At 49.6% G+C, this 27,774-nt stretch overlaps 2 protein-coding genes across 3 annotated transcripts in view; one reads left to right on the top strand and one right to left on the bottom strand.

Moving 5' to 3' along the window:
- Positions 1–27,774, bottom strand: part of MTOR (mechanistic target of rapamycin kinase) — a 135,336-nt gene that overhangs the window by 58,844 nt on the left and 48,718 nt on the right. For both annotated transcript variants that reach the window (XM_047870834.1, XM_047870835.1), the window contains exons 23-28: positions 27,537–27,699; positions 26,322–26,414; positions 25,465–25,611; positions 19,593–19,735; positions 16,597–16,759; positions 16,345–16,490 (exon numbers count right to left, since the gene is read on the bottom strand). In XM_047870834.1, the coding sequence (XP_047726790.1) occupies positions 16,345–16,490; positions 16,597–16,759; positions 19,593–19,735; positions 25,465–25,611; positions 26,322–26,414; positions 27,537–27,699 (855 nt within the window). The remainder of the gene's footprint in view (positions 1–16,344; positions 16,491–16,596; positions 16,760–19,592; positions 19,736–25,464; positions 25,612–26,321; positions 26,415–27,536; positions 27,700–27,774) is intronic.
- Positions 3,615–8,678, top strand: ANGPTL7 (angiopoietin like 7). The gene is made up of 5 exons (XM_047870837.1): positions 3,615–3,984; positions 6,384–6,484; positions 7,062–7,256; positions 7,918–8,116; positions 8,331–8,678. Exons 1-5 carry the CDS (start codon positions 3,615–3,617, stop codon positions 8,498–8,500), a joined length of 1,035 nt encoding a protein of 344 aa, XP_047726793.1. The 3' UTR covers positions 8,501–8,678.

The raw sequence follows: 27,774 nt of genomic DNA, 5'->3' as shown, positions 1-27,774 counted from the left end.
AGGTGCTGTCGTGAAATAATAGACTCTAGAAGGAAGCACAAGAGAAACGATTTCTAACACGTCCAGAATGCACTCTGGTACAAGTGGCAGATCAGGAGACTTAGGGAAGAGATGGATGTGCCTCCTGGGGTGGGTGGCATTTAACTGAGGCAGAAATAGGACTGAGCGACAGGAGTGTCAGGTATTGGGGCACGTGGGTGTGGCTCAGTCGGTTAAGCGTCCGACTTCGGCTCAGGACATGATCTCGCGGTTCGTGAGTTCGAGCCCCGCGTCGGGCTCTGTGCTGACAGCACGGAGCCTGGAGTCGGCAACCTGCTTCAGATTGTGTCTCCCGTCTCCCCCTCTCTCTGTCCCTTCCCTGCTCGCACTCTGTCTCTCAAAAAATAAATAAACATAAAAAAAAAAAAAAAAGGAAGAAGCAGCATCGGGTATTAAATGGCCGCATACAGTAAGGCAAAGCCGTGACTCCCTAAGACTTTAGGAGAAGTAAAATATCCCCATAAAGAACACCATTAAACTAACAACAAGGCAGGCGGGTTCTTCTGAGATGTACTCATGCCACAAATGGAGAGTCCGGTTCTAAGGGTAGCTGTCTCCCTCACCAACCGTGCAAGTGGTGGTTTAAGGGCAGGCAGGGGCAGGAATATATTAGCAAAGGAGGAGGCTCTCCAATCGGGACGTTTTCGAGACAATGCGACATGACGCTCCATTTGGGTGGAAGGAGACCGCCTCTAGGTCTTACCCAGCTCTGTAATCCTCAGGCTGCTTGCTGGAGGCTTCCCGTCCTTGGTGCCAGCCCAAGGCAGTACGGCCCGGACTGTGAAGTCTCTGAGCACTTCCAGGCTAAGTAAAAGCTCACTGGCTTTTTCTCATCAAGACTATAAATTTGATTTTCACAAACATCTTCCCCGGGAACACCAAGCTGACCCTCTTTCACCAGCAGCAAAAGAGAGAAAAGGAAAAACTGCAAGATGTCCAACACAGGCTTTCCTGATTTTCTCAGTTAATTCCCATTTTTATGGTCACTTTATCCACTGAAGGGCAGAGAAGGTAAAAGCCTCTTGGAGAAGGGAAAACTGGTCTCGTCCTCCACATTCTTCCTGGTTTTCTCCACTGGCTTAGCTGTACTCAAAACAAGGGCTTACTTTTCTTTCTTTCAGAAACTCAGAATCTAGGACGTCGCAGGGTTGTGGATGTATGCAGGATTGATAATCTTCCGGCATGGGAAACACTCTTAATTTGCTATTTTTTTTTTTTTAACTGGGAGGGCTACTGACATTTGGGCAGCTTAGGTGATTTAAGAAAATCTCCAAATAAGGAAAGCTTCTGTCTCTAACGTGTACCTCATGTTAGAAACAGGCTTTCAGCAAACAAATGTCAGAGAGTAGGCGTTCATGCTAACAGCTAGGTGCTTCTGATCCAAACCTATGAACCCCCAGAAGGGATTGCTACATGGGCTGCAAATACAAATGACTGATTCACTTTCTGCCCAGATATGAAAATCTATTCGTAACAATTTCCTGTTTGGGCCGGGGGAAGTGGCCACTGGGAAGAACAAACAGAAAGTTGGCTGGGAATCCATAAAGCTCCACTGATCCTTTCTCTATCACGTTGCTGCGGGGGGAGCACCAGGACGGCGGGGTCACAAAGGATGCTCCACATGCCTGTGTGGCACAGGGCAAAAGCTCAGTGTCAGCTGATGGCTGGGAGATCGACGTGAAGATCCTCACCGGGTTCAGGAGGCCGTTGGATGCGGATGGTTGGGGCTGGGTTCGCGTTAGCGAAATGAACTCCATGTGGCCGAGACCGCAGTGCCCAGCTGGGCTGGGTATTTGCGAAATGAGAGCGGGGACTGGCTGCCAATTCTAAACAGGCTCTTCTGAGAGGAATGGCAAGCTGCTGTGGGGGGCCAGCCACACCCTCACCCCTCAGTAGGCAAGGGGACTCAGGAAGGGAGAAAACAAACCCTGGGACACCTGAGCCACAACCGCTTAGTGATTTAAAGGGGGGGAGAAAACCTGTCTGGTAACTCTAGCTGCTGAACAGAAATGACTTTCTGAAGCCAGAAGTGCCACCTGTAAAGGGACTCCGGGGGTCATGGCAGGGAAGGAGGGCTGCCGGGCACCAGGCTTGTGTGTGAAGGACCCACATGGAACAGCAACAGGACGAGGTCTGCCTCGGTGGCTCCGTAACATGGAAGCAGAAAGAGCACGTTCCAAAGACAGAGGCAGTTACTGCTTAAGGATGGAGAGGCCTCTGTATTCGTTCTCAGTGAAAAGCTCATTTTAAGTATTTAAGGTTTGCCGAAGCCCCAGGTTTTTCCCATTTGTTTTCAAAGGAGTAGTGCCCTTCCGTTCCAATACATGAGAAGTGACAGCGTCCCTATTTTCAGGGACGTACATCAGATATAGAGAAGAGCTTCAGATTTGCAAACTGTGTTGTATAGGAAGAGGGACATAAGACTGTCGATATGGGTTAGGTGACAGAGATTCTTTTCCCTATGATTTAATGTACGTTCCAAGTTTTGAATCACGGGCCAAGGATGGGCCTGTTCTCCGTTGTGCCTACAGACCGATGGAAGTACATCGGCATGACTGTGCCAGGACCGTGTCCGGCACTCCTGAGTTTTTGTCCCTGCCGTCCTCTCCGGCACCTCCTTGTCAAATGCCACGTGCGAGGAGCCAATACGGGCCCACTTGTGGAAGAAGGAAGTACGTAAGAAGAAAGATGACTGAGCAAATCCTGTGGATACAAACCACAAAGCCTTTTTTTGCTTCCTAAGATGCTTACTCTATTTCTAGAGCTCTTCTAAGTTGGAGATTTTCCACCGTGACAGTGTTAGATCTAGGCGGAACGAGGGTTTTGTAAAACATCATTCTCTGAGTGATGATCAGAGAAAGGAATAACCAGCCTTGTTAAGAGCACACTCAGCAGGATGCCAAAATATACCAGAACCTCATATAAACAGCATGGATTACATTAACAGGCCTCCCTGGGTGAGCGGGAGTCGTATTCCCAATTCTCTTTGCCTACCTTACGCTCACCCCACGGTTATGTAACCTTTAGAACGGAATTTGGAAATTCTTCCGACCCTGCCCTGCTCGCTGATAGAGCTGAGCCAGTGGCTGGCAGGGGCATAATCTACCAGGCGAAATTGGAAACACACAAATTCATAGTCCTCTTGTCCCAGCCCAGAGACTGTGCAGGCAAGGAAAGAAAGACTCGCCGCTGTGTCCCTCCTCCCCTCTGGCCTAAGTTTACGCTGACTTCACCCAACAGGCACCTGACCCTCCCAGATGAGCTGGGAGGGGCTAAGGCACCATGCACGGCCACAGTGGGGGTGGAGGTGCAGGCAGCAAACAATATTTAAGATGCTGAGTTTGTAGAGCGTTCAGGCTTGGGAAGAAAGATACAGGGAGCCCAGTTAGGCTGCACTTTTAAACCCAAGCTTTGAGAAAGGCTAAGAAAGAGCAAGGGAGGACAGAAAGCAACAGGGTGGTGAGCCCATCCGGAGTGAAAGTGCACAGCTGTAATTTGCTGCAGCTCTGCAGACCTCAGCCGGGCATATCCAGATCCCCCAAAGGAAGATCCTTCCCCACCCAGGCCCGCGAAAGATGCTGAAAAAGACTCTCTCAGCTATGACCTGGCTCTGCATTTTCATCACGGCCTTTGTCAGCCACCCAGCGTGGCCACAGAAGCCCCCGAAGCGCAAGACACCCGCGCAGCTCAAGGCGGCCGCCTGCTGTGAGGAGGCGAAGGAGCTCAGGGCCCAGATTGCCAATCTGAGCAGTCTGCTGAGCCAACTGAGCGAGAAGCAGGAGAGGGACTGGGTCAGCGTGGTCATGCAGGTGATGGAGCTGGAGAGCAGCACCAAGCGCATGGAGTCACGGCTCACAGACGCGGAGAGCAAGTACTCGGAAATGAACAACCAGATTGACATTATGCAGCTACAGGCAGCACAGACTGTCACCCAGACCTCGGCAGGTAAGGAGAACGTGTCCTCACACTACTTGCCACCTTCTCGTTCAAACACCGGAGCGTCTCTGTGTGGCATGGTTTCTAGATGGCTTGGCCATCAGAATGATGACTGGGGGTTCTTTGGGGGTGTATTTTCCTGGGTACGTGCCACCAGCTCTAATGTTCTGTAAATTTCTGTCAATTTCCCCAATGTCTGCACAGTCTCTTTACTCACACCATGATTCAGCATAAGGAAGGTACGAATCCCCATCCCGGAGCGCACAGGGACGACGTGGTTTGCCCAGAGTCACATCACAAGCCTTAGAAACAGGGTTTAAGTCTCCCTGATGGGTTCGCTTCCTCACCCAGAGCCGACAGGCTGTACCCACAGTCCTAAGGAAGCAGGATTGAGCACCAAAACTGTAACATCTACCGTTGTAGGAACCAAGTTTTGCCAAAAACAGTTCTCCTGTGTCCCTAAGATTTAGTGGAATGGGCATTAATGGGTTTTTGTGCTGTCTCTGCAAACCTGACTCTGCCCCCTGGCTCAGAATTAGGTATAGATGCTGCCTAGAGCCAGAAGAAGAATTCCTTTGGGTCAGGAAGGAGAGGCTCGAGGTTCCTCACTTCTGAGATTTCTATTTTCCCCCAGGATCTCAAATAAAATTCTCCCATTACAGCAAATAAGAAAATGCAATGCTGAAATCTGGATTTTTGGAAGCCCCCCACGTAAGATACATCCAATGCTTTCTTTCCTAAAATAACTTCTGGTTTCTAGTTAGGTTGGCTCAGACCGGCTAAGGTGAATTTATTGCTCAGAGAGAAGAAACTGGGGTTTCTGAAATCATCAGGAAATCGTTACTTGTCAGGCGAATATCCTACAGATATGTCATTTATTACTGATATAAAAACTTTCGGTCACATCATAGACCAAGTCAAGAAATAGAAGAGAGTGAGTCACTGATGACTCTCAGTTCAAACAGAGAAAAAGCTTTAACGTGAAATAAGCTTAAATGGCCCGTTACCCAATAAACTACCATGTGAAAATCACTTCCTAAGCATGTACTTCCTGCCCCTCAGTGTGGGACTAGAAAGGTATCCTCAGGACATTTTCCAGACAAGCGCGTCCCGATTTGGCCTGGCGCGGCAGAGCAGGCCAGGCGGGACTCTGTGCCGCCTCCTACTCCTCCAACTGGAGTTTTCTCCCCTCCCAGCAGGGAGCTTCTTGGGGGGGTCAAAGGCAGCTCTCCTGCTGGGCCTCCTACTCTTCTTGCCCAGGACATCCTTCCTCCGTTTTCTTCTCGATTGCCAGCTGCAGGGTCACCTTTAGACTCTCTAAGCAGGTAGCTCATCGGAGAAAGCAGTAAGTTGATGCTCTCCTCAGTAACAGAAAATGAAGGATGCTGATGGCGAAGGCACACATCTCCCCTTCCCTCAATGTGCTCTGCCTGGGACAGTTCCTGGTGGCAGCGAGCGTCTCTCGAAGGGCTCTTCTCGAAGGCCCAGCGCAGGGGCCTCCAAGAAAAGAACCCCAGAGACAGAGGACAGGAAGCATCTCCTGGACAGCAAGAGTTCCCGCTCTTTGAATCCCATCAGGAAAGGCGGTTTCTTTGATATTTGAGACCTGGAGACAAAATCTGGCACAAAGCTGTAGCCCCAAGATGGCCAAGGAAGCGTTTAAATCAACCCCAGGGTGAACACCAGCCTGTTCGATGCTCTGGTTTGCTTGTTTTAATAATGCTGCCAGGGGAGGCCTCCATGGGTTCCTCAGGGTGTTTGCACTTCCGTTTGAGGAATGAGCAGTGTTAGACGAAGCAGCGGGGGGCGGGGGGGTGGTTCGGGGAAGAAGATGTTAAATTGATCTCCCTTAATTAGGGTGCTTGTAGGCAATCTAGATAAAAATAGCCATTCTCAAAGGTAGAAATAGCCATTCCCTCTGAAAAACCACCCCCACCCCCAAATAAACCAAGAAAACAACAAAACCAGACCCTACGAGATGCTCATAACGTACATGGTAAGAGAGGCTAGCGGTCCCAGAAGTGGAATTTATTAAACAGGCGCATCTATTACGTGGCCCTCGCACACTGTAATGTTCCCAGAGATCGTGGCCTAGAAGAACAGAACATAGCAGGATGATCTATTTCAGAGTTAACCTGAAACCACCTGTTTGATGGTCCCATTGATGCTGCTATCCAGGTGAGGGCTTCCCCACCACCAATGAAGCCAAAAGACACCTCCTTTTGGTCTCCCAATGGCCACACCCCTCCAAAACCCAGACCCTGCCTAGTAATGAACACTCGTGTGAACTGCGTGGTAGAAATGAGATCTCAGTTTTTAAACTTTCAATGGAGACGGAGCACGAATGCCCACCTGCCGTGGAGCCCCTGGGTTTGGATGCTCACTCCTGCGGTTTGCTCCTATTACAGACGCCATCTATGACTGCTCGTCCCTCTACCAGAAGAACTACCGCATCTCTGGGGTGTACAAGCTTCCTCCCGATGACTTTCTGGGCAGCCCTGAGCTGGAGGTGAGGTCACCAGAGCCCACGGCCCAGGTTCTACCATCGGTCCTCTGCCCCCTCACAGGGCTGGGGGCAACAGGACTAATCATGGTCTAGAGAATGGGAAACTCAAGACAGAGAATCAGACACACCGAGTACCAGAGAGCTATCCACACACACACTTAGTTTGTGGGGGGGAAACCCCTCCCCCGGCATCTCTTTTGCGCCTTCAAATCATTACTGACCAAACACCAAATCTTCCGACACAGATAATTCTATAACCTCCACCCGACTTGTTGACATCTCCTGCCACGACCCAGAGCAGTTATTCTTGGGGGAAGGAGATAAGAGAGAACACGTCGAGAGCACACATGGATTTTCTTCTCTTCCAACTATACGTGCGCTTGCCCCCCTCCTCAATTTTGACAATTCTTCCTTAGCAAGCCACCACCCCGCTCCTGCTCACTGACACTGGGGTAGAGTCGTAGTGAGCCCGCACACATCCACTGGCCCTGCGGCAATGGGAGGGAGGCGACGAGGCCCGCCCTCGGGCTCCTCTGCCTGCCTCTGTGGGTCCCTGACCAGAGCATCCTCTCTGCCACAGGTGTTCTGTGACATGGAGACGTCAGGCGGCGGCTGGACCACCATCCAGAGACGAAAGAGTGGCCTCGTCTCCTTCTTCCGGGACTGGAAGCAGTACAAGCAGGGCTTTGGCAGCATCCGTGGGGACTTCTGGCTGGGCAATGAACACATCCACCGGCTCTCCAGACGGCCAACCCGGCTGCGTGTGGAGATGGAGGTGAGCACAAGGCCCCTAGGACTGGAGCAGGTGCCACACACAACTCTGCATGACTCTGGGGGCGCCCTTTCCACTCTTACTGACTACAGGCTTGTGTGCTTACTACGGCAGTTTTCCTGCAGGCTGTAGTGCAGTTGAGAAGAGAGTTTTTCCTATTTGCTCCCAAAAGCGAGGCTGCAGACACACAAGAGGCTGGACTCGGGCCAGAGCGGGGAGATCCAACAGTCAGCTGTGCTGACACACTACAGTCCCCACTCGGGCCTGGGGCTTGAGCTCCTCTATGTGCAAACCTTATCGACACCGACTGGTGACGGTCGTGAAGGGAATGGAGGCCCCGCTACCTTCTCCAGTGACTCTGAGTGGGACACAGAGAGACATACACCCACACCTCACAGACAGAGAGGGACAGGAAGGATGCAGAAAGAGGGGCTAATCCAGGCCAGATGGCGACTCAGGAGCGAGCCTTGCTCTGGGACCCTTGTTTTGTGACTCCCAAGCCTAGTGTGGTAGCCAGAGGCAAACAAGTGATAAAGCCTCGCTGGGCCCCCGCGCAAACGGACAGACAGACGTGTGGCTGCGAGCCGAGAGAGGGAAGGTCGGTGGCGTGGCGGGAAACACAGCCCCCGTGCTGCTTCTCTAAGGTCCACCTGCTCCCCAACAGGACTGGGAGGGCAACCTGCGCCACGCCGAGTACAGCCGCTTTGCTCTGGGCAACGAACTGAACAGCTACCGCCTCTTCCTGGGGAACTACAGCGGCAACGTGGGGAACGACGCCCTCCTCTACCACAACAACACGGCCTTCAGCACCAAGGACAAGGACAACGACAACTGCCTGGACAAGTGTGCACAGCTCCGCAAAGGTGAGGTGCGGGGGCTCGGGGGCTGGTCCCAGCAGGGAAGGACTAATTTAAAGCCGGATTTAGAGCCGCATGGCCCGGCGTTCTGGCTTTGGCACTTCTGACTGCGGAGCTACGGTTCAAACGGCAGCTCCGCCAAGCCTCCTGTCCCGTGTGTCCGCCGTTTGCGGGGCGGGGACGAACAAGGCTCACGGCCCCGATCTCTCTCTTGGCCCAGGCGGCTACTGGTACAACTGCTGCACAGACTCCAACCTCAACGGGGTCTACTACCGCCTCGGGGAGCACAACAAGCACCTGGACGGCATCACGTGGTACGGCTGGCACGGCTCGAGCTACTCCCTCAGGCGCGTGGAGATGAAAATCCGCCCGGAAGACTTCCAGCCCTGAGTGCAGGCCTGCCGGGGGGCACGGCCAGGGAAATGGGGACAATCGGAGGCTGGGTGAGGGCAGGGAAGGGGAGGAAGGGAGTGGAGAAAGGGTAGGGACGGAAAATGGCCTAGAATCTCCAACGAGAGTCTGTCTCTAGGGAGCACAATAAAACTGAGAGGACAAGGACGTTACATAAATGGGATGAATTATTTAAACATGATGGGCCATCACACAACTTCCCAGGGGGCTGGCCCGAGTGGGCTCTCTGTGCCTGTGATCCCTGACATATTCACTCAAAGCCGCTCCTTTCCACTTGATTTTTCTGTGAAAGAAAAGTAATTGTGACATCACTGTATCTATTTAGTTGAAGCTCTAGGTTAATGTGAGGGGAGAAAATAGACCCCTTTACTAAAAAGAATCATGTGATTTTGATCTTCAAGGAGAGGCCTTGGGTGATGGAGGAAGGCATAAAAGAGAGGAGTGGTGGGGGAAAGGAGTTTCGAGTTTTAAATCCAATCCAATGAAATTACCCTCGGTCTACACATTTTTTCTTTAAAGACAAAAATTATTCTGCTGGCAGTGGATTGACCCAGGAGGGATCTCCAGGGTTCCGGGCCTGGCGGCAGGCCTCTGCCTCCTCCCTGCTCAACGTCAATCAGGGTGCAGTGTGCTGAAAGGCAGAAGTGGGTCTAGTGGCGGCTGGGGAGTTCCAGTAGGAGGTGGGGAAAGTCCCTCGTGGATGCTTGCACAAAACTGCCTTAAGATATTCAGTCAATACAGATATATTGGTTTTTATTTTTTACTTTGTGAGAAAAGGGCTCAAAGAGCTTCCTCTTTTGCCTATAAAAGTGGCTGCAAAATGAAGGTAGATGACACTATGGTTAATGATTCATGCTGTTTATAAGCATTTTGCTTTGTAAAAATACAACACTGTAGGATGTTGTAAACATTTGAAGTTTCCTTTTCCTTCCACAATAAATTCTTTTAAAACGTGTTGGTTTTTAAATTACCACCATTACCATTCAGAGCAAGGGAAAAAGCTTAAGGGAAAAACCAGAGGGTGAGCAGTGAGAAAGAGACTGATTTTGTTACCGTCTTTAGGGAAGCCAAAAAGTGAAAAGGCAGGGGCCGACAAGGGCAGCAGCCGCGGGGAGAGGTCAGATCTAGCCACCTAATCACCACGGAGCCCAATGCCACCGCCTGGCTTCAAAATACTTTGCAAACCAACACTCCTACTTTCTTTCTCCTTGAGCAAACTAACACAGAGAGGGGGCATGTCTTCAGCCGTAACAGATGCTAAATTCATTTTGAGTGGTAGGAAGTCATTTTTCCTTGCCAAAAAGAACCATTCCCTTGAGCCAGTCAGTGTAAGGTGAGCCATTACTCCTACTCAGTGTTCCCTATTGTACCTATAGTTCTTGGGCTGCTGGGAGCCTATTTAATCTTAGAAACAAGAACGCGGGGATTTTCCAAGGAACAGAGTGAGCAGAGAAGAGGTGCGCTGCAGCAGGGCGTTCCACAGGACAGGCATTCAAACAAACTCCCCGAGGCAGGCGGGGAGTCTGAGGTGCCAGCAGCCGGCGCAATACTGCCTGGAAAGTGAGGATAAAAAGATCAGGGGGTTAAGAGAAGAGCAGAAAAAGCGTAAACGCCTCTGGCAGAAGTAGCTAATAATTCTCTCTCTCATCTCCTCTAACCCCACAACTAAAAAAACATCTGAAGCTCTAGGCACCAAAGGCTAAAATCAATAAGTGGGCTCACCTAGAACTAAAAAGCTTCTGCACAGCAAAGAAGCAATACGTTGAAAAGACACCTGCAGTATGGGAGAAATGATTTGCCATCTATAGCCCCTCGTGAGGAGTTAATAACAAAATATATAAAGGAATCATACGACTTAATAGCAAAAAAGTAAATATTCCCAATTAAAAAAAGGGCAAAGGTCCTGAATAGACATTTTCCCAAAGAAGACATTCGCGGAATGGCCAATAGGCACGTGAAAAGGTTTTCAACATCACTCATCATCAGGTATCTTCTCATACCAGGTCCGATGGCTGTTATCAAAAAGGCAAGAGACAGCAAGTGTTGATGAGGATGTGGAAAATAGGAAACCCTTGTACATCGCTGGTGGGAATGCAGATGGGGAGATTTTTAAAAATAAAATTACCATATGATCCTGAAATTCCACTTCTGGGTACGTATGCAAAGGAAAGGAAATTAGTATCTTGAAAAGATGTCCGTATTCCCATGTCCACTGCAGCATTATTCACAATGGCCAAGACATGGAAACAGCCTAGGTGTCTGGTGACAGATGAGTGGGTAAAGACACACACACACACACACACACACACACGAGTTAATGATGTGAGGTGATGGATGTGTTAATGATCTTGAGCTTGATAAGCATTCCATAATGTATATCAAGTTATCATGTTGTACATTTTATTTTATTATTATTATTTTTAAGTGTTTATTTATTTGGGGGGAGAGAGAGAGAGACAGAGAGAGAGAATCCCAAGCAGGCTCCATGCTGTCAGCACAGAGCAGGATGCGGGACTCAATCCCATGAACCGTGAGATCATGACCTGAGCCAAAACCAAGAGTCGGATGCTTAACCTACTGAACCACCCAGGCACCTGCCTTCATGTTGTACATTTTTAATATATACAATTATATTAATTATTCCTTAATAAAGTTGGGGTGCAAAGCATCTACACCGTCCTAATCCAAACCTATAGTTGCTAAAACTTACTCCTATTTTTACATGTACACAATTGCGTAAACAGAAGTATAAATTTTTCGTGACAATGTTAATGTCGGAGGACGCCCCCAGCCACTTAACCTACGGTGCGGATTCTGACCAGAACCACCACTTTCCAAGCACGTCTCCGGGTGCAGCCAGAGGACAGACACCAAGGATTCAGAGAGGAGCCAACACAGTCTCTGGCCCTAAAGAGGACAGAATCACCAGGAACCAAAGGAGAACTCAGTGTCACCCCGGAAAGTAAAGCACATTCTGTTTCATCCTCCACGAGGTATGCTGCTGCACAGCCACCATGGAAGTGCCGGCCCCTGTTTTTGGTCTTAATTCTGCTAATCTCAGTCAGAAAGTTCTTAAAAAATGGGATTACTTGCTAGGGGTTGGGCAGGGATGAAAGCATCCAGCTTGGATCAGACACTTCCTTCTACTTTGGGTGAGAAGCAGGTCCTGTGGACTGAATGTGTGTGTCCCCCCCAAATCCTACGTCAAAGTCAATTCCCAATGTGTTCGGAAGCAGGGCCTTTGGGAGGGGATTAGGTCACGAGGGTGGGGTGGCTCACGGATGCAATTAGGGCCCTTATGAAAGAGACCCCAGAGAGCTTGAGCTCTGCTTTCAGCCACGTGAGGACACAGTGAGAAGGTGGCAACGTGGCAACCTGGAAGAGGGTGCCACCAGTACCCAACCGTGCTGCTCCCTGATTGTGGGCTGCCCAGCCTCCAGAGCCGTGAGAAGTCAAAGCTGATTAAGCCCCCTGGTCCATGGCATTTTGTTACAGTGGCCCGAATGGACTGAAACAGGAAACTGGTACCAAGATGCGGGGTGCTGCTGTACCAAACACCTAGAAACGATGAAGTGGCTCTGGAACAGGGTGATGGGCAGAGGCTGGGAGAGTTTTGGGCTGCGTGCTAGAGAAAGCCCAGACTACCGTGAATGGACTCTCAAAGGCAAATTCTGGTGAAAGCTCAGAAAGAAAAAAAAGAGAACCACAGAGAACGCTTCTGTCTTCTTAGAGAACATGCATAGTTGTGAACAGAACGGTGACGGAAATATGATGGTAAAGGCCATTCTGACGAGTTCTCCGACGGAAAGGAAGACGGGTTATCGGGGAATAGAGAAAAGGCAATCCTTGTTATAAAGTGGCAAAAATTTTGCCCGAAATGTGCTCAACGCCGTAGTGTTTGGTGGAAGGCAGAACTTGTGAATGATGACCCTGGGTATTAGCTGAGGAGATTTCTAGGCAAACTGAGGAGGAGTGGCTTGGTTCTTCCTGACTGCTTAGAGTAAAATGAGAGAGGAGAGAAGCAACAGCGAAAAAGGAGCCGGGACTTAAAGATTTGGGAAATTCTCAGCCTATCTCTACTGTGAGAAATGAGTGCGTGCATTTGGGGAGAGCACGAAGGGTACGGCCACGTGAGGCTTTGCTCAGGGGACTGGGTGTCAGGAACCATGGACCTAATCAGCTACTCCGGCAGGAAAACTACCACATTGAACAGACGGGCAAAGAGACAGGAGGGAATGAAGGAAGGCTGTTGAACTTCCTGGATTTTACAGGACGGGACTATGGAGCTATTTGGCTGTGAACAAGAAGAGAATGATCCTGAAGTTGATTCAGAGATCAGCAGGGCTGCCTGCTTGTTTTCAAACAGGAGGACCATTGCCTTGCTTTTAACAGGCCCGTGAACTCTGCCCAAAGCTGTGGGGGTAGAGCCACCACCGGGCCATCTAGCCGGTGGAGCTGTGGGGCCAGGACCTCTGCCCAGCAGGTCCAGAAGGCAGACCGTTACCCAGAGGGCTTGGAGAGCAGAGGATCCAGCCAAAAGCGATTACTCTGGAGATTCATGAAGTTTGCCTTGCGTGGGACCTGTCACCCTTTCCTTCTTCCCCGTGTCTCTTGGAATGGGGATGGCTCTCCTGTTACTGCCCCATCAGTGTATTCTGGAAGCATGTAACTTGTTTGTTTTCACAGGTTCGCAGCCAGAGACAAATTTTGCCTCAGGATGAACTGTACCTAGATTCTCAAGTCTATCCCTGATTTAGATGATATTTAGATGAGACTTTAGAGCTGATCCTGGAATGGGTTGACTTTGGGGCTGTTGTGACGGAATGGATGGATTTTGCATTTAAGAAGGACATGCGTTTTGGGGGCCAGGAGAGAAATGCTGTGGACTGAATGTTTATGTCTCCCCAAATTCCTGTGTTGAAGGCTAACTCCCAGTGTGATGGGATTGGGAAGTAGGGTCTTTGGGAGGTGATCAGGCCATGACGGTAGAGCCCTCACAAACGGGATTAGGGCCCTCATAAAAAAAACAGCCTGGGGGCTCAGTCGGTTGAGCATCCAACTCTTGGTGTTGGCTCAGGTCGTGATCTCATGGTTTGTGAGTTCAAGCCCTGTGCTGGGCTGTGTGCTTTCAGCACAGAGCCTGTTGGGGATTCTTGCTCTCCCTCTCTCTCTGCCTCTCCCCTGCTCACGCGTTCTCTCTTCCTCTCAAAATAAAAATAGACATAAAAAAAAAAAAAAAAAAAAAAAAGCCCAAAGAGCTTGTTCTCTGCTTTTTGCCACTTGAGCACACAGAGAGAAGTCGTCCGTGGGGCAACCTGGAAGAGGGTGCTCTCCAGAACTCAACTGTGCTGGCATCCTGACCTTGGACTTCCCAGCTTCCAGAACTGTGAAAAGTGTTTCTTGTTTAAGCCCCCCGTCTATGGCAATTTGTTACAGGGGCCCTAATGGTCTGAGTCAGCAGGCACTAGACCTTAACCTAATGCTACAGGCTAACCAAGTAAAAGCCGGTGTGTGTGTATGTTTACAAATAATTCAATACCATTTAATCCTCTGTTCCCTTATGAAGCAATTATACTTACTGATATATACAAGCTTTGAGGAGATGGGAGTAGTTTATAATGTCTCACTGTGAGCCTGGTTTGAGGATTACATGTGAGATTTAATTTGTCCTGGAGTAAATAGTAGAAACGTCAAGAAGTAGGAAGTCAGACCAGTAGCAAGAGAACCATACTGTTAGCACAGCACAGCTTTTAAATACAAAAACAAAAACTAAGGAACAGCTGTGCAAAGACATTTTTGTGAACAGGTAACCTGATTGTTTCAAAGAGAATTTAAGGCAGTCGACTCAAAGATATATACCAGAATAACCTTTAAGAAAGGGCACAAACAGTGAAGGGAAAGAGCAGGAAAGACAAAATAAAGCTGGGAGGAGAGAGGGCGGCAGACAAAAGAGGTCGAGGGTCTGTAGTCTGTTAGAGGTCAAGTTAGAGTCTATTAGAGGTGGGCCAGGACCCGAGCTGTGAGCTCCCCGGCAGCCACGGCGAGGAAGGGAGTTCAATCTATCACTGAGGAGCCGTGTCTCCAACACGGGACCCAAGCAGTAACTCAGGGACACGCAACCACCAGCGGTGGGACCCCTGGGAGGGGTTTCCACGAGGCTCAGCTAGAGGACTGGGGTGGTGCTGGGCGCACATTCTCTAACAGCACCTTTGCCTAAGCCTGTTTCTTAAAACTTTCTGTGGGGACAACGATGGCAGAACATTTCATTGCCATGGTGCGTAGGAAGTGCAGTTTTCAGTGGGAAAAGCGGCCAGTGGAAACAGAAAAGTGACGTTATGGGACGATGGGAGGCGGCGCTGTGAACTCGTGAACTCGGCTCAGTCAGGCCGGGACAAAACCGGAGCTCAGAGCACTGGCTTCATCTGGGAGCACAGGTTTCTATTTGTCTGTGTTCTTAAAGTCAAGATCAGTCTGCAGGGATTTCTGAGGACTCATTTTCAGTTATACTGGCATAAGAAGTTAATGACTTTCTTGGACACTTTTCCAGGCCTCTGACTATACCTTCCTGTTACAAATCCGTATACACACTAATGCTTCTGTGATTGTTTCAAATACGGAGAAAGACCTGGGGTGGCACCAGGGAGGTTTCAGAGAGCTGTCAAACAGAGAAAGGTCAGCAAGGAAATTGACACGCAAAACTGGTTCTTTGACACTGAGGTTATTATATTCAGTTGCCAGATTTTCTATCAGTTCTCAAGGAAGACAATATTACCAAAGCCAGAGGGGGTGGGGGTGGGGGTGGGGGGGGAAGAAATGCAGGTTTTCACATCTGCTGGACCTAATCTGAAATGGAAGCCGACCCCAGAGGATGGCATGTTTATATCTGTTGGTGTGTGATATCGTAGAAATCAATGGTCTCTCCAAGTTCACTTCACTTGGACAAAGACATGACTCTCTTGCCTTTTGGTCACTTTTTAAGGTGTTTAAAGGAATACTCAGCATTGACTCAAAAGCAGGCCTGGCAGGGAAGCTGGCTATTTGATTATTCTCTCAAATGAAGGAAGCATCACACACAGCAGACTGTTTCAGCCACAAAGGAGGTACTTATTAGCTGGGTGATTTTCCCCTAAACTATCTGTAGTGAAATAATCAACCGTGTTAGCATTTACATGAAGATAATTAGATCCCAGAGTTAATATTCTCTGATAATCATTAGGGGAAGCGAACAGTTCTCTGGGAGCTGGAGCTAACATTTGAGGCTGCTTCTAATTTCGTAACAGCAGAAAATTTATTAAACAACCTATTTTTGTCCATGCCCAGAAGACTCAAAACCGTCTTACGAGAGGAGAACGCATGACCAAACCAAGGGAAAAGATCACTGAGTCTCAGACTTCGCTCTGCCTCTTAGATTCACAGAACCCCAGAGGAGGAAGACTCGGGCAGCAAAACCCCAGTGGCCCTTGGGGCAGTGGAGCCAGTATTTTACTCCCACCAGACAGGGCGATGGAACCCCCGTGTCAAATCTATCGCTCCTAGGCTGCTACTGCCCCGGAATCGCTTCTGGACTGATTTCCCTGGGACAAGCAGGCCCAGGTTGGAAAACGGGAGCCCATGTGCTGAGGGTTAACAGAAGTGACAATTACGGCTCTGACAGCGGGGAGAGCCGTCTGCAACCACATCGCATTTAAACGTGCTGGCCGGACCGGGCGGCCGATTTCACGGAGCAGAAGTCTCCAGGTGACGGCGGTGATTTGGTACCAGGCGGCGGAGGGAGAGAGGTCGATTCAGATGAAGGCGGCGATTAAAAAGGGTTTTGAGCCTACCTGATGAGAGACTCTAGGATGGCAGGGGTCGGACCTTTCTGGAACTCCAGCTCTTTGTAGTGTAGTGCTTTGGCATATGCTCGGCACTTGGCGGCCCTCTCGCCCAGCAGGACGATGCCGTTGTCGTCTCTCAGTGGCAGGGGGCCCTAGGGCAGAACAGAACCCACAGCATAGGAGTGCGGCGGCCGGGCCACTTCTCCCTCCCACCTGGCTCCTGTCGGGCTCCATCTGGACAACGGCGGAGCATCTCACCTTGTCACTGTGTTCCATGAATTCAGCCAAGTTTAAGAGAGTTTGTGTGACTTCGGCGATGTCCTGCGAGGTGAGGGCCAGCTCGATGCTCCTGATGAGTTCATCCTGCTGGTCTTCGTTCAGTTCAGACCAGCAGGACACAAACGCGGCATTGAAAAGATCCCTGAAGGCGGAGAGAACGGAAAAAGATGTTGGCAATGCCTCTCGTGCCTCTGCCCGGTGCCATCAAGTCACACCCGTCAATCTACTCCCGGCGTCACTGACTTTGCTCGGACACACAGACAGGTGCTGTCCATCAGAACTTGCTGGAAATGCTCTGTATCTGTCCGATACGGTAGCCACTGGCCACTGAGTACCTGAACCGTGGTGAAGTGTGCCTGAGGAACGGAATTTTAAGTTCTGTTTAATTTTAAGTCCGTTCGTGCAAGCACACGTGACCAGTGACTCCTGTATTTACAGCGCAGGCACACTGTGCGCACAGCAAGCTGCGTGGGGGTGCAAGGGGCAATAGCCTGTCTCACAGGCACGTTTCTTAGCAGAGTTCGCATTTTTTCTCTTCAGTGGGCGGGGGAACGAACAGAAAGGGGACTTCCAGCACAGAAGTTGGCATTAGCCGATGCAGAATATGATCATCTCCAAAGGATTCTTGGGATCCTTCTCAGGTAATGTCCAAATTCCTACGATCGGAAGTGGCAGAGGCAGCACCTATGACTGCTTTTCAAAACACAACCAGAACCCTTAGCTGAATGGTCACAGACATACAACAGGACCTAAGAAACTAGAAACGTTAGCGAATAGAATCCCGAAGGATCCCCTACGCCAACCTCACCACTGGAGACCTGGAACCAGAGGTGTCATTTCTAAGATTACTACGACTACTTTAAATCATCAAAGCATCACACGAATAGACATATTTGCTGTGCCCGATGACATCTGAACTTTAATCCCATGCCCTTTTGTGGTGAATGTTGGGGAAAGGGGCTTGGAAACTATAAGGTATGCTTATAATGGATGGGTTGAGCATTTCATGCCTCTACATATGCTTTTTATTACACATTAAAAAAGGTTAAACCAGACCAAGTATCTAATTTTGGAATCTTCTGGAAAAAACAAAATGTGAAATTCAAAGGATAACACGAAGACCAAAAGAAGTCCCGTGTAAATTAAGAAATAAACTTTCTGACCTACATCCAAGGCCAAATGCACACAGTTGGCACTATAGTGATAAACGCATACGTGCACGTTTTATCACAAGCCTCTTTTGGATGACGTTGTGTTCGAACATGACCTGGGGCAGAAGAGAGATACGCTCCATCAGCTGAGCATGTGAAATCTGCACACTGTGCGACCAGGGAAATCCTAGGAACTATTTTTAAAGCATAAAAAATAGCATTTTATGCCCCATTATAATTATCCGTCATAGAAAAATCTGGAAAACAGAAAAACGTTAAAAAAAAATACTCCTTAGGCCTTCCTACTTAATTACTGCTGTATTACTTTCTAATCTCTTCCCTCTGTACAAGTGTTTTTTGTTTGTTTGTTTGTTTTTAAATTTTTTTCAACGTTTTTTATTTATTTTGGGGACAGAGAGAGACAGAGCATGAACGGGGGAGGGGCAGAGAGAGAGGGAGACACAGAATCGGAAACAGGCTCCAGGCTCCGAGCCATTAGCCCAGAGCCCGACGCGGGGCTTGAACTCATGGACCGCGAGATCGTGACCTGGCTGAAGTCGGACGCTTAACCGACTGCGCCACCCAGGCGCCCCTGTACAAGTGTTTTTAATAGTTGAAATCACACACACCATCTTGTATTCCATTTCGTTCGTTTACATTATACTGTAAATCTTTTACATGCAGTGAAACTTTTTATAAACCAAATCTTCAATGGCTGAGACTTATTATTTAAAACAGTATTTTTTTATGGCAAATTCTATTTCTCAAAGATGGCTGCCACAGTCTCTCTTCTTCCACATGTTCTCCTAGAATCTTCCTACTCCCCTATCGATGGACAGCATCCATTATCTCCTCCCCTTGAGTGTGAGTGGGCTTCTGTGACTGCCTTGAACTACAGAGTGTGGCAGAAGTGACACTGTGTGACTTCCAAGGCCACGTCATACAAATATCATACACTTCTGCCTTGTTCCCTTGGGGACATTCAGTCTTGAACCCGCCAGTATTCGGTGAATGATCCCCACAGAATGAGCCACACGGAGAGGAACCAAGGCTCCTAGCCAGAGCAGTTCCCACTCAAAAGCTCCAACGGGGCGCCTAGGGGGCTCAGTCGATTAAGTGTCCGACTTGGGCTCAGGTCATGATCTCACAGTTCGTGGGTTCATTCCCCACATTGGGCTCTTTGCTGACAGCTCGGGCCTGGAGCCTGCTTCGGACTCTGTCTTTCTCCCTCTCTCTGCTCCTTCCCAACTCACACTCTGTCTCATTCTCTGTCAAAAATAAACATTAAAAAAAAGGAAAAAAAAAAAGCCCCAACCTGCCAGACGTGTGGATGAGCCACCTTGAAAGTGGGTCCTCTGACCCCCGGACAAACAGCCCCACTGACACTGAAGCAGAGACGAGCTGTCCCCACAGGTCATGTCCACTGCAGATTCATGAGCAAAATAAATGACTGTCGTCGTTTAAGACCAGTAAGTTCTGGGGTTATGTGTAATGCAGCAGTAAAGAATTAAGAGTATCATTATTATCGGAAAACAGTTAGAGTAAACCATTACATCATTGTTTTCGGAGTTGTAAAGGACGTTGTAATTAAAATTCTGGACCTAAATCTCAGCAAGGTTAAGATGTGACATGAGCTTGTTCCTGTGACATGAGCTTGTTCAATTTGCCTTTTTATTTTTTTCCACCACGAGTTGGCAAAATTAAAAATACTAGCCCCTTTTACTGCTACCGCTAATAGAAAGGAACTTATATATGGTTTTCTCTGTGCTGAATCTCTTGATCCCACACTGAAGCGGGGGAGGAGGGCGGCCGGCCACGACATACCTGGCCATCGGGTTGTAGGCCTGAGCCAGGGCCCAGCACGAGCGCAGGGAAGGTGAAGACGAGTCCTTCAGGAGCTCCAGACTCAGCCGCCTCAGCCATTCTAGCCAGTCATCTTTGGAGACCCTTCTGGCAGCTCCCCAGGCCTGTGATCCCCAGGCGACAACGGAAAACCATCAGCTTCAAGGGCCAGTTGTGAAGAACCCTCATCTATTTAATGATTATTCTGTCTTTGATTTATGAAGTCGTGACCTCCCGTGACCAAATTCCCTCAGAGCGCAAATACAAAAGAGTAACATCTAATTAGCAGCCATAAAACAAAAGCGGCAACCTTTGGACTATAGCACGATAAAGAAAAAGACTGTTTTACAACTCATCTGTGCCGGACCCTACCTCTATCGGCAAAGCCAACAGCTCTACGGACCCATGATGGATGGGGCCGTCACGCGCAGGGTGCGTTCAACAAAGCCTAACGGCCCCTGCAGTGTGTGATGGGCCCTGGGCCCTCTGCATGAGGACACTGGCCCACCTGACAGCAGAGGGTCACACAGGGAGAGGGAAAACGCTCAGGTTCACGCTACCGTGAACCACGTTACGATTGGGCGAGCCTGAGCCCAGAGCGCACGGCACTGTGGTGGAATGGGACAGAAGGAATGGAACAGATCCAATTTTTACTTTCTGATCGATTCCCTCCAACTTTCCTCAAGACTCTGAGCATTCCAGGCACGAAGGGTTATGACCAGGGGAAGCTCAGGGAGCGGGGCGGGAAGGTCCAGCCTCTGGAGCTCGGCAGCTTGAGCTCAAACAGCTGTTGTCTAACTCACTGGCTGTCTGACGTCGGGCAAGTTACTTCTCTGTGCCTGTTTCCTCACTTGTAAAATGAGGGCCATAGGTCCCACCTCATAGGGTGTTTTAAGGATTAAGTAGGTTGAATATGTGTAAGAGGTTTATACCAGTGCTTGGCACAAAGTTAGCGCTCCTGTGAGCACCTGTAACTGCGAAGTCAGGCACACCAGCGGGAATCCTGGATCCGCCACTGGGCAGGTGTAGCACTCTGGGCAAACTACTTGTGTTGCATCTAAGCCTCAGTCTTCTGCATCAAGGGATAAAATAGCTAAAGTGCCCGGCTGGAAGGGAAGAGCAAAAAATGATTGCTATTATTATCAAAATGACGTTTCTTTAAACTGGCCTCGCCCAATTTTTACCACATACCCTTAAAAAAATGTTTATGTTATTTTTTTGAGAGAGAGAAAGAGAGAGAGAGAGAGAGTACAAGCTGGGGAGGGGCAGAGAGAGAGAGAGGGAAAGAGACATCCCAAGCAGGCTCCACGCCATCAGTGCGCAGCCTAACATGGGGCTTGATCCCACAAATCTCAAAATCATGACCTGAGCCCAAGTCAAGAGCTGGACACTTAAAGGACTGAGCCACCCAGGCACCCCTAAAATATATTCTTTTTTTTTTTTTTTTTTTAAATTTTTTTTTTTCAACGTTTATTTATTTTTGGGACAGAGAGAGACAGAGCATGAACGGGGGAGGGGCAGAGAGAGAGGGAGACACAGAATCGGAAACAGGCTCCAGGCTCTGAGCCATCAGCCCAGAGCCCGACGCGGGGCTCGAACTCACGGACCGCGAGATCGTGACCTGGCTGAAGTCGGACGCTTAACCGACTGCGCCACCCAGGCGCCCCCCCTAAAATATATTCTTAGAAGATTTTCCAGGGGCACCTGGGTGGCTCAGTCGGTTGAGCGTCTGACTTCGGCTCAGGTCATCATCTCATGGCCTGGGAGTTCGAGCCCCGTGTCAGGCTCTGTGCTGACAGCTCGGAGCCGGGAGCCTGCTTCAGATTCTGTGTCTTCCTCTTCCTCTGCCCCTCCCCCACTCATGCTCTGTCTCCCTCTCTCTCTCTCTATCAAAAATAAACATTCAAGGGGCGCCTGGGTGGCTTAGTCGGTTAAGCGTCCGACTTCAGCTCAGGTCACGATCTCATGGGTTGTGAGTTCGAGCCCGGTGTCGGGCTCTGGGCTGACAGCTCAGAGCCTGGAGCCTGCTTCGGATTCTGTGTCTCCCTCTCTCTGCCCCTCCCCTGTTCACACTCTGTCTCTGTCTCTCTCAAAAATAAATAAACACTAAAAATTAAAAAAAAAAACAAACACATTCAAAAAAATATTTAATAAAAATTAAAAAAAAAGATTTTCTGGCAGAACAGACACATGGATCTTCCCTAAACTAGGGAAACTGAGTAAACTAGAGCAGAGGTTCTCAAGCGAAATTGTCCAGGGAATGAAAGACATCCCCATGTGCTACACCACCTAACCATCAACAACTCAACCTCTCACTTCCCTGGGGTCACCTGGAGACCTGCAGTGGCTTCTGATGAGTTATCAGTGGGTGACATCATATAAACTATTATTTTATGTCAGAAACTAAAAGAGAGATGTTACGAGACAAACTGGAAAACTACGTGCATGATTCTCAATGATCGTACAATGAGAACCCTGAACCCGGAAGAAGACTGACACTACTTACTTGACTTTTAGACCTTGTTCTATTGAACAAAATGGGAGCATCAAGTTCTTTTCTGTCCAGAGGCTTGTGGCTTCCTCCCTACACAAAAGATCTCTGGACAGCTGCTCTGCAGTGCATGGCATTTAAAAAAAATTTTTTTTAATGTGTATTTATTTTTTTTGAGAGAGAGAGAGAGAGAAAGACAAAGTAGGAGCGAAGGAGGGGCAGAGAGAGGCGGAGACACAGAATCCGAAGCAGGCTCCAGGCTCCGAGCTGTCAGCACAGAGCCTGATATGGGGCTCGAGCTCATGAACTGCAAGATCATGACCTGAGCTGAAGTTGGACACCCAACCAACTGAGCCACCCACGTGCCTCCCCTCCAAAAAATTTTTAAATGTTTTTATTTATATTTTAGAGAGAGACAGTATGAACAGGGGAGGGGCAGAGAAAGACAGGGAGACACAGAATCCAAAGCAGGCCCCAGACTCTGAGCCCGAGGCGGGGCTTGAACTTATGAATCACAAGATCATGACTTAAGCTGAATGAAGTCAGATGCTTAACTGACTGAGCCATTCAGGCACCCTCCCCCTTCAAAAAAAATTTTTTTTAATGTTTATTTATTTTTGACAGGGGATGGAGGGGAAGAGGGAAGGAGACAGAGGATCTGAAGCGAGGATCCGTGCTGGCAGCAGAGAGCCCGATGTGGGGCTCGAACCCACAAACTGTGAGATCATGACCTGAGCCCAAGTTGGATGCTTCACCCACTGAGCCATCCAGGCGCCCCTTCGGTGCATGGCATTTTAAAAGCTGAGGACATACAAAAGGGAGGATCACTAATGTCTTTTCCCTCCAATGACGTGAAGTCGAGCCTGGGTAAGGCGGAGGTGATTCAGCACGGTGGTTAAGAGACTTGACTCTGTAGTCACGACACTCAGGTCAAATCCTGGCTCCACCACTACCAGCTGACGTTGGATAAATTACTTAACCTTTCAGGGCCTCAACATCCATGTCTGTACGGCGGTGACAGTAATGACAGCACCTAACTCATAGGGTGAAGGTTAAATGAGTCAATGTACATAAAGTGCTCGCACCAGTGCCTGACACGTTGAAAGCACTCAACAAATGTCGGTAGTCATTATTGCTATCGTTCTGGTTAGCGTTTGAGAAATGGTAGCAACTGAGTGCTTGGAAAGCTTAGCTTCACGGACAACTGTGCAATCCAGCAGACAGGCCGAGTCCCCCATATGGGCCTTTCATTGAAAACATAACCCACTCTTGCTTCTCTGGGGTCTGTAGTAACTGTTGACACCTGCCACCGTCCCTCTGCCGCCACCCGCCGTGGACTGCCTCAGCCGGTGACGCTGGCGCATGTTGACAGGACATCAGCTCATTCGTTTAGAACCTAAGCCCAGACAGCCTCTCCTAGGACAGTAAAGCTGCTGAAAATCCTGGCGGGCATCCTAGAGGCATGTACGAATGGTTTTTCTATCTCTGGTCCCGTGTAACTCCTCTATTAGCACAGCCAGTAGAAAGATGGCCGAGGTGGCGCACTGTCGCTCTGAAAGCGGCTGAAAGCGGGGCCGCGCTGACCCCGAGCGCTCAGCATGCGAGTACGGGGAAGCACAAACGGGTCTGAGAGTCAGCGCCGGAGATCCTGCTGAGGCCTTCTGGACTGGCTCTGTTCTCTCAGGTGAGATAAACTAGAGGCTCTTTCTTCCTTCTGTTTGGCAAGGGGGACGCTTTTTTCTCCAAGTCCTGGGTAGAAAGCAAGCCTTCCTGGAAGCAAACTAGACTACTGGGGAATTTCCTAAAATAGCCCGAACAAAGCTCTAAGAGAAGGTGGACAGCTGCCTGCTTGGAAGGACATTCTGAACCCAGGCGGGCTGAAAACGCATCTGGGTGGAAATGTGCATCTGGCCTCTTTGCCTGGCCCCTCCCTGAAGTGTGAGGTGTCAGCAGGGTGGCCTCGACAACCGCCCAGGAGTGCCGGGTGACTGGTGACCTTTTCCTTCTCCTGGAGTCCCGGGCTAGCAGGACACACTCCACAGAGGGACAGCAGCGTCACGCCTGCCCCAGGGGTCTTTCGCCACCTCCCTCTCGGATCATCCAACGTTTCTCAGCAGGGGTCACTTTATAGCTGGCTGTGCGGGTGCAGAAGCCCGGCTCAACAGTCAGTGATAGGCCTCAGTGGTCCCAAGCTGTGTGTCAACACACACACACACACACACACACACACACACACACACACACACACGTGTTCAAATCGTTACGGGCTGGGCCAAAAGCAGAGAACAGGGCAGCTGGGACCCAATCCTGCCCAGTTCTTTATCTCGGTCCATGCCACACTTGAAGGGCAGCTGCTGTGGGGCAACTGCTAATAAAGGAAGACTCCTACGATGGTGAAGTCCAAACAGGGACTGCTTACAGTCTCCAGAAGCACTGACACTAATACAAAACGTGGGAAATAAGCAACCCGGTGTATGTATTTAAAAGTCAGGAACGTCACGATTACTCTGCTGCGATCGACTAGTGATGCTTTGAACCCGCCTATTTTTTAAGTGGATGGCTGGTGGTATATATGGTGAGACTACTGGTTACATCCCAGGCTTTTGTCAGCACAGAGAATTCGGTATTTGTCTGCAAAGATCTAAAAGATCTTGCTGGGGGTGTCTGGGTGACTCAGTCAGTTAAGTGTCTGACTTGGGCTCAGGTCACGATCTCACGGTTTATGAGTTTGAGCCCCGCATCAGGCTCTGTACTGACAGCATGGAGCCTGCTTGGAATTCTCACTCCAGGCCCCTTCCCCGCTCGCTCTTGCTCTCACTCAAAACTAAAATAAACGTTAAAAAAAGAAAAAGCTTGCTACTCAAAATGTGGTCCGTGGACCAGCAGCAGTGGCCTTACATAGGACTCTGGTAGAAATGCAGAACGTAGGCCTGACCTTGGACCGCCTGAGTCTAAGCAAGTATCTTCCACCAGCTGCCAGCATTCGGCGAGCCCTGTGAGTCTCGGGAGGCTGAGAAGCCCCGCTTTAAAGGGCCTGCATCAGTCTCGGTGCTAACTAAGGAGCTCACCGGTTTTGTTCCAGTCATGTAAGAGATGAGAATGTTACTCACAACGAAGGACTCTATCAAAGCTCCAAGGAAGTTTAGAACTTTGTTCTACATTTACCCTCTATTAAAAAAATGTGTAATTTGGACACCTAGGGACAGACAAAATGACCTAAGTTCACGGTACCTAGAGTTTCAGAAAAACGCTTGGGCTGGTCTTTGGTTGTTTTACGCTGGTGGCAGCAAGAGCTAAGAGTTCTAGACAAGAGAGAAGAGCAGGCCTCTCCTTGCCAAGTCCCCCCAGAAAGCATGGACTTGCCTTTTGAAGGTTGATGGTGCTGACATGCAGTTTCTTCATGGGTCCTGTTTCTACCGGCCCACTGGCCAACGCATCTCCTTGGCCACTCCTCAGCATTCGATGCTGATAAATCAAAGGGTCCTCTTCTTCATCAGCAAGGGTGTATCCCTGCAACCAGAGATTCACAGAAAAACCCTGCAGCTCCTCCCAGTTTGGAAAACACCCTTAATTAAACCCCGGGAAGGTCCCACCTTCTGGAAACATCAGGACCTCAACAAGAAGGAAAAAGTTAACTCATGGACAAAATGAACCACGGGTCAGCTATACTCCCCACTGCAGACCCATCTCCTCTGGTCACTCTTGGCCACACTGACCGCACGGACTCCGGAGTATGAGCCACGCAGCTGGCGAAGCCCCAACAACTGGGGCAGTGATCAAAGGGACGAAGTGTCAGGAGCAGGGGTGGCAAACAGCCCCTTGCCTGGCTTTGCTTGGCCCTACAGCCAAGAAGAGTTTCCTCATTTTCCGATGGTTGGGAAAAAGAACAAACAAAGGAAGATGAGGATTGTGTAACATATGCAAGCTGCTAGAGAAGCACGCTATGGTGACCGCAAGCAAAAGCCCACCGGCAGGTGGCTGGGCTCATTCCCGTCCACGCGCGGACAGCCACTTGCGAGCCGGGGCGGCAGGGCCGAATCATTGCGTCAGAGCCCAGGTCGCCTAGAGAGCCGAGCAAAACTGGCTATCTTTACAGAAATGGGCTGCCCGTCGCCAGTTCGGAACTAAAAAGCTAGATGTGCTCCCACAGCTAAGACCACGTGAATACCAACGGGAAAAGACAACGGGGGACTCTGAAACAGAAAGAAAGTGCAGTTCACCTTGACGATTCTGCAGATGAGGACGTCATAGCGCTGATGGTTGATTCGGTGTCGTACCAGGACTTTATTCACCATTGGAATGAAAATTTGGTACTGAGAGAGAAGAGGGAAGAGGTCAGAGATGCCACTCCGAAGAGTGGGAAGCAGAGAAAGGATTATTACCACCACTATGTTATAGCTAGTTCTTTTGGGTTTGGCGTGGCTTGGTGTTATTCAGAAGAATCATTTCTCTCTGTCTCTTTCACACACGCACACACGCACTACATTCCTAGTCCCCAGCATCTTCCATCTGGGCTCCTGCGATGGCCTCTGTGCTCTCTCTGCTCCCCCGCTTGGCCTAGTCTGTTCTTCCACACAGCGCTGAGTGTAATCAGCTCAGATCACAGTATCCCTGTGCTCCAGAGCCTGCAAAGACTTCTAGACTTGCCTAGGGTAAAAGCCAGAGTACGTATTATGACCCATGGTAGTGATGTGCAAATTCTGATGAGCAGCAGAATAAACTGGAGGGTTTATGAAACCAGGGACTGCCAGGCTCCACAGGCAGTTTCTGGCTCAGGTCTGGGCAGAGGCCCGAGAATCTGCATTTCTAACAGATAGCCGGCAACTGACACTGACACTGTCTGTCCAGGGACATCTGAGAACCGCTGGCCTATTGCATCTCTGTGCCCCACTGCCTTATCTCTATGACCTGAACTCCAAGGCCTTTCCCCTGAAGCTCACTCCTCTGAAGACACACGCCTTTCTGTGATTCCGTAGACCCTTCAAGCATGCTGCCTCCTCACACCTTTGCATTTGCCACTCCTTCTGCTGGGATCCAACCCTGTGGGCTCACTCGGATTTTGATGTTTACATCTCTGCTCAAACGTCAACTCAGGAGAGAGGCCTTCGCAGTCTACCCTAAATACACAGCATCCCTCCCCCACTGACACTCTATGCTCTTATGAGACAGGCTGTGCTTATTAGCTTTGCCTCACTGGAATCTAAGCTCCATGAGAACAAGGACACCATTCTGTTTACTGCGTTACCCCCGGAACAGCACTTAGCCCACAGAGGTGGCTCAAGAAATATTTGCTAAACAGATGAACAAAAAAAGCAAACAACTTTCAGTTCTCTGACAGTTGCTGAGACCTACAGACTAACATATAGAGACCTTCAGAGAGGTCATCTTCCCAAAGCCGGGCAGAAGAGCACGTTCACACAGGGGTGCGGCCTCACCTTCTTCCCCAGCTGAAAGACAAGCGAAGACAACGTGTCCATGGCCGTGGGACGCAGTTCCGGGCTCTGGTCCAGGGTTCGAACGATCGGGTGAATGATCCGGGAGGCGTAGTCAGTGAAGTCCAAGGACTCTGTGAGGCGGTCTACCGTCTCTAATGCTGCCCTGCAATTGTTAACAGACAGTAGCTGCTAACATACGGTCCTAAAGTGCGAGAAGTGGCTGAGGGTTATCTTAACA

This window comes from Prionailurus viverrinus, chromosome C1, assembly GCF_022837055.1.
Source record: "Prionailurus viverrinus isolate Anna chromosome C1, UM_Priviv_1.0, whole genome shotgun sequence".
Classification (NCBI taxonomy): Eukaryota; Metazoa; Chordata; class Mammalia; order Carnivora; family Felidae; genus Prionailurus; species Prionailurus viverrinus.
The sequence above is the reverse complement of the archived record's forward strand: the minus strand, read 5'-3'. Positions and strand labels throughout refer to the sequence as shown.

What these genes read in the sequence shown, in the direction of transcription:
- ANGPTL7 (XM_047870837.1), top strand. Translation starts at nt 3,615, where the DNA reads ATGCTGAAAAAGACTCTCTCAGCTATGACCTGGCTCTGCATTTTCATC. An exon ending in TGTCACCCAGACCTCGGCAG is followed by an intron (nt 3,985 to 6,383) that starts GTAAGGAGAACG and finishes CTCCTATTACAG; the next exon opens with ACGCCATCTATGACTGCTCG. An exon ending in GGCTGCGTGTGGAGATGGAG is followed by an intron (nt 7,257 to 7,917) that starts GTGAGCACAAGG and finishes GCTCCCCAACAG; the next exon opens with GACTGGGAGGGCAACCTGCG.